The following is a 6412-nucleotide window of genomic DNA, read 5'->3' on the forward strand; positions in this document are numbered from 1 at the left end:
GCGAGTTGGTGTCATGAAAAAGGAGTCTCAGCCAGGCTTAGCTGAAAATGCTGGAGAGAACTTCGGTGAGAGACACTTTTCGAGACTGGAGGATAACTGGTTAGTTAAGCATAGGCTCCAGAACGCGAGTTATGATTTTGTTTCACAACTAGCCATTTGTTTCCAGCTCTCACACCATTTTTATGTGACTATTCTGTCTTAAATAAATCTCCTTTTGCTTTAGAATTCGGCTGAAGCGTTGTGTGTGATACAAGAGCGGTGAGCTAACGCCAAACTGGTAAAGGGGGACGCCCTGTCCTTTAGCAACAGAAGGTCTGGGATTTCTGTGGATCTCCAGTGATCAGGGCTGGATCCCACATTGAAGGACTTGAAGCCTGGGGCGCATTGATTGTCAACCTGCCAGGCAAAACACAGGGCTGGGCTATCCCAGAGGAGAATGCTTGAGGCGCTGATGGGCTGGTTGCATTGGGGAGCTAACACCCAGCTGGCACAGGCAAGGCTCCTTCATACAGGAGGCTGGTGGCAACTAGGTTGCTGCACAGCCCTGGCTGCCCTGAGAAGTGTCACAGTCCCTATCCCAGGAATCTCAGTTTCACATGGATCCTCCCCCCAGGACAGGCCCTCTCTTGGCTTTGAGAAACAAACCATTCTGGGGGAGGGGAAATATAGGGGCAGATGTGGGTACATGTTGGGGAAAACAATTCAACCCAGCAAACTCCACCCCAACCCTGGAAGGAGAACACCAGTTTTGGAACTCATCTGACGAGTTATGCGGATATTAGAGAGGACACAAATTTCCCCTTGAACAGATTTTACTTTCACACTTATCCACAGTGGAACACTTGGTGGGCCAGACTGAGAGAGCATGTGACCAGGAATGCAGCTGTAGTCCAGTGGGAGGTGGAAGCACTGGAGACTGGTCCCTCTTTCATCATTTATCCACAACAGAACAGCTTGAATGGGAAAGTAGGAGGAAGCCCAACATCAGAATGTCCCCTAGCTCAGTGGTTCAAGCATTCTTCTGAGAGATGGGAGACCCCTGTTCACGTCCTTTCTCTCCCCTCAGCAGACAGGGGGAATGAAACCTGGGTCTCCCATATTCCAGGTGAATGCTCTAACCGCTGGGCTAAAACATCTGAGGAGGACACCACGTCCTGCTGCAGTACAATTGTGAATGGGGTCAACATGGGCAAGCAGCACAGCTAGCGAATTGAGCTCCGCATATGAGGTAGGCAACTAAATTTCTAACTTCCCCTGGCTCATGGATGGCTCTGGGCTTAGGTGGGAGACAGGTGCCCGGACTCCCAGAGGGAGGCAGCTGGGCACGTGCCCAGAGGCTGAGACACGGGCACCAGGGAACTTTATACTGTAAAAACTTCGGTGCTGCTGAGTGAATTTGGGCACCTACAGAGTTCGCTGTATGGTTTGTATCAAAGGGGTAGCATCCGATGAAGTGGGTATTTACCCATGAAAGCTTATGCTCCAATACCTCTGTTAGTCTATAAGGTACCTCAGGACTCTTTGCCGCTGTGTGATTTGTGGATCACAGTGGAGCCAAACCCAGGACTTACAGACCGAAATTGGGGATTGAGGGGCCTGGGTCCCTTTGTGGTGGAGCCCACCCTTAGCCTTCCATTGAATGCAACAGGGCAGGAATTTCCCAAACTGCAGCTGATGTACTGACCAACAGGTGGAGCTGATTCCCATTGGCCCTCCTATTTCCTCGGTTTAGGGCATGAGCACTGGGTATGATTGGGCCCCGGTTACCTGCAGATTAGGGGAGGGTGTTAATTACCTGGGACAGCTGTCACCTGGCTCTGGGTCACAATATAAAGCCCCAGAGCAACAGTTTCCCTCCATACTGGATTTGCTGCAAGCAGGCAGGATGAGTCACAGAAACAACTTGGGCTTTGCTCTTCTGTGCTGGGTGGTCAGTGGGGTGACCTGTTACAATTCCTGGGATTTCTCTAGGAGTGACTCTGCCATCTGGAGACCCACCCCCAGGGCTGAGCCCCCTCAACAACAAGCCCATGTTCTCTCTCTTGCCCAGCCCTATCCCTGGGCTCGGGCTGATGTTTCCCAGCTCAGGGCTGTGTCCGTGCTGCAGCCTGTCATGGTGCAGTGTGAGGAGGCTCAGATGGTGATCACTGTGCACAGGGATCTGTTTGGGATGGGGAGACTGATCAAAGCTGCTGACCTGAGCCTTGGCCCAGCTGCCTGCCTGTACGTGTCTCTTAATGATGCAGAGAACACAGTGATCTTTGTAGCTGGGCTCCATGAATGTGGCAGCACCTTGCAGGTAAGGATTTATGCAAGTCAGGAGCCCCTACTGATCCCTAGCATCACTGCCCCTGCCTTGTCTGATGGGGTAAAAATGGGGCAGCGGGAGAGAACAGTGGGTAGGATTTTGTCCATGTTATTGATAAGCTCCCTGGTTTTTCCTGGGTGCTTCTTCTTAGCTTCCAGTCTCATGCGCCAGGCAAAGAATTCTGCCTTGCTCAGCTCCTGGAGCAGGCTCACAAGTGGAGCCTGAAGAGGGTGCTCTTGTGGCTCAGACAGACTTTACTTCTAGACCCCCGTCCAAAGTCTGTCTGCAGACTCCACAGACCGGAGCCTGCAACTGAATAAACTGATTGGTGTTAGCCTGAGCTCTGCATAGTCTGTAGGAGGGAAAGGGACAGACTACTGGCTTTCTTAATCCCTACTCAAAATTCACCTCAAAGCAGCTAACAGATTAACCCTGGGGGTTTTACTGTCTGAGATTCCTTCACAACCTGCACAGAGGAAACCAGTGAGCAGAGTTGTGTAAAATGGCACTACTGTGGTGCTCATCTTCCGATGGCTGCTCTAGCAGACTGAGCTCTGAAATCCCCTGCTTCTAGTGTCTAGTCCTTCCAAAGACAGTTGCCAGTTGACTGGGCACTGGTTGGAAAACTTGAGCTCAAGTTTTCTATCTGGCTGAGGCTTGTTCTTAGGCCCATCTGAATGACTTTACAAATGCTCTGTGTACTAGTGTTAACCCTTCCATGTCTGCTCCTTCCCAGATGACCCCAGACTCCCTGGTTTACAGCACAAGCCTGAACTATAACCCCACCCCTGCCAGCAACCCAATGATCCTGAGAACCAATCCAGCTGTGATTCCCATTGAGTGTCACTACCCCAGGTGAGAGTCTGAGATGCTCAGATCCCCTCCCTCCCTTTCAGTCCCTGGTCTGGGATCTGGCTCAGTGACTGAGGTTTGCTCCTCTCCCAGGAAGGACAATGTGAGCAGTAAAGCCATCAAGCCAACGTGGGTTCCCTTCAGCTCTACCCTGTCTGCTGAGGAGAGGCTGGATTTCTCCCTGCACCTGATGAATGGTAGGTGGGAGGTCCCTTCAGGGGAGCCCAGCCATGCCTGTCTGTCCTGCTCACTGTGAACTTGCCTTGTAGATGACTGGAGTGCTGAGAGACCCTCCGATGGATTCCAGCTGGGGGAGGTCATGCATATCCAAGCTGATGTCAGCACTGGGAACCATGTGGCTTTGAGGCTCTTTGTGGACAGCTGTGTGGCCACCCTGAGCCCAGACAGGGACTCCTCTCCCCGCTATGCTGTCATTGACTTCAATGGGTAAGAGCTGGGAGCCCTTTCTAGTCTAAAACAAGACTGATCAGGGACTCTTACTGACCCTTGGTTCTTGTGTGTAGGTGCCTGGTGGATGGGAGATCAGATGACACCACCTCGGCCTTCATATCCCCCAGGCATAGGCAGGACACACTGCAGTTCATGGTGGATGTGTTCAGGTTTGCAGGAGATGCCAGGAACTTGGTGAGAGCCCACATTTCTGCTCCAAGTCGATTTCCCCAGGCTAAGTAGCTGTTAGGGTCCCCTGGGATGGTCCTAACCCCTCTTCCCACTTCCCTTGCAGATCTACTTCACCTGTCATCTGAAAGTCACTGCAGCTGAGCAAGCCCCAGATCCCTTGAACAAGGCTTGTTCCTTCAACAAAGCAGGCAACATGTGAGTAGCCTAGAACCCCATCAGGGGAGTGACAGGCAGCCTAGAACAGAACTCTTCACTGTCGATGACTGTTCCTGTTCTGTTCCAGCTGGTCTCCAGTGGAAGGCACCCGAGACATCTGCAGGTGCTGTGAGACTGGGAACTGTGGGCTGGCTGGACAGTCCAGGAGAGTGAACCCTCTGGACAGATGGTCAGGGAGGCGCTTCCAGAGAGACATGGCCTCCAGGCATGGTAGGATCTATATAATCAGAGTTAATAGGTGGCTGTGTTGTGTTTAGGTCTCCCTCAATAAAAAAGGGGGTTCTGCTAGACAACCCAGGGACCTTCAGCTTGGCTTTATCACAATGTGGATAACAAAAGAAGCAACACGGATGTAGTAACGTCTCTTACCTCAATACAGGTGACTCCTCACTGAGGGAGGCTGAGGCTGATGTTGTGGTAGGACCCCTATTCATCACTGATGCCTATTGGGGATCCAGGAATCTTGTGGAAGAACAAATGGAAGTAGGGAAGGCAGCATCACCAGGTACTTAACTTGTATAGTAGTAATGCATGCCCCTTCAGGGCATTGGGCCTTTTATGAAAAGTGAAAACTCCCTCCAACCACCAGGCTCAGCCCTGCAACCCAAGGGAACACTGAGTAAATGGCTTTGCCAGGACAAACCTATGGGCTGTCAGACCAGTGGGGAGGACCCAAAAGAAGCAAACTAGAATCCAGGGAAGTTCTCCATCCTCCACTCCTGACTCCACCCCCAGCTGGGCTGAAGCACTAAAGTGGCTGAGACTAATTTATAATCTGGGTGGCTTGTTTGACAGGAAGTGCCTGACTCCTGCTCCAGGAAGTTATGACAAAACACATACCACATAACCAATAGAGTGACCTTAACAGAGGGCTAGATTTAGGAGGGAACATGGAAAATTACAGTAGGGTCATAGGATTAACAAGGTGGGAATCTGATCCATGTCTTGGATGTTGATCCACAAATCCAAGGAGTATAGGGAAGCAGATGTCAGGTGTATGTATAGACGTTTTTTAGTCAGCCTTGGATCAGTCCAATGAGTCTCATAAACAAACTAAGGAAATGCATGTAGATGCAACTGGTTGAAAGATGTTACTCAGTAATTATCAGTGGTCTGCTGTGACTCTGAGAGGGTGTATTTAAGCAGACAGTCCCTGGGTCTGGTACTAGTCAATAGTTTTGTTAATCTCTTAGATAAGAGGGGTGAGTGTACTTAAAGTGTGGCTGACACCGTGCAACCCCTCTCAGCTTGCACTCTGGAGTACAGGATAAGAATTCAAAACTGACTGGAGAATTCAAGATGAAAGTCCATGAAGTGCTAAGCACTACACTTAAGAAGGGAAAAATCAAATGCCTGGCTACAAAAGAGGGAATAACTGGCTTGCTTATGTAGGAGGCAAACACCCAGCGATTTCACTAAAGCTGGAAAAGTGCCTGGTTCCCATTCTAACCACAGATCTTTCCTACAGGTGCAGAAGAGACTCCTGGGCTGGTGCTTGGGCTGAGCTTGGTGGCTGCTGCTATTGGTTTGGCCTCCGTGACTCTGACCATCTGCTTCATATACAAAAACCGCAGCCGTGCAATGGCTGGTGCTGCCATGTGACTTGGCCCTTCTGTGTCATGTAAAATAAACCCATAAATGGACTTGAGTCTGGTCAGTGCTGACTTCTTAATGGGTGGGAGTGATGCTTTCTGTGCTGTGGGGGTAGCTCAACCACCTGGTCCTCTCATGAACTGACACTGCAATGATTACTATTCACACAGTGGGGGGATGAGTGCAGAGTTAGCCTCTCTCCTGGCAACAGAGTTGAGCTGTTAATGTGAAATGTTGGCAGTGCTGTCCTGAGCTGCTTGGGATCTAACACCTGCTACCTGTAGTCCTTCTCCAAACAAAAGCAGTCTGCCTTCATTTGCAGGGGGAGTCATGGCTGGAAGTCACTGGTGACAACAGCTAGAGGCAGCCAGAATGCTGAGAACCGATCTAACAGCAGGCCTATCCTAGATAGAAAGGTATAAATTCCACCTCGAGGGGAGACACCCACGCTATAACTAGTGTGGCTGTGGAGTGGGAGGGGCTCCCTGCCTCACTATGTACCAGGGTATCACTGTCAGGGCAACTAGCCCCTCACAATACCCCACGCAACAATTTTATTTTAAAGTTGGCAAGCTCAACAGACAAGTGCAGATAAGCTTCCTTCAGCTGGAATTTACACCTGGTCAAGTCTAGGGTAGCATTATTGCTAATGAGAACAAGCTACCAGTGGACCAAACTCATCCCTGGTATAACTTCAGTGGCCAGGCATTAGTCATAGTCCTGGCCTTGCGGTGGTTCAGTAGGGCTTGGCTTATTTATACAGTGGCCCAGCCAACATCACTTAAACAACCTCCTGCACTA

The 6412-nt window shown here is 50.5% G+C and overlaps 1 protein-coding gene across 1 annotated transcript; it reads left to right on the forward strand.

The window, feature by feature from the left end:
- The first annotated feature begins 1885 nt into the window (after nt 1-1885).
- LOC144271240 (zona pellucida sperm-binding protein 3-like) lies at nt 1886-5620 on the forward strand. Its single transcript, XM_077828455.1, has 9 exons — nt 1886-2299; nt 3045-3163; nt 3254-3357; nt 3430-3607; nt 3685-3805; nt 3906-3997; nt 4086-4228; nt 4398-4523; nt 5487-5620. The coding sequence occupies exons 1-9, from the start codon at nt 1886-1888 to the stop codon at nt 5618-5620; spliced, it is 1431 nt and encodes a 476-aa protein (XP_077684581.1).
- Nucleotides 5621-6412: the final 792 nt, after the last annotated feature.

Source organism: Eretmochelys imbricata, chromosome 10, assembly GCF_965152235.1.
Source record: "Eretmochelys imbricata isolate rEreImb1 chromosome 10, rEreImb1.hap1, whole genome shotgun sequence".
In the NCBI taxonomy this organism is placed as follows: Eukaryota; Metazoa; Chordata; order Testudines; family Cheloniidae; genus Eretmochelys; species Eretmochelys imbricata.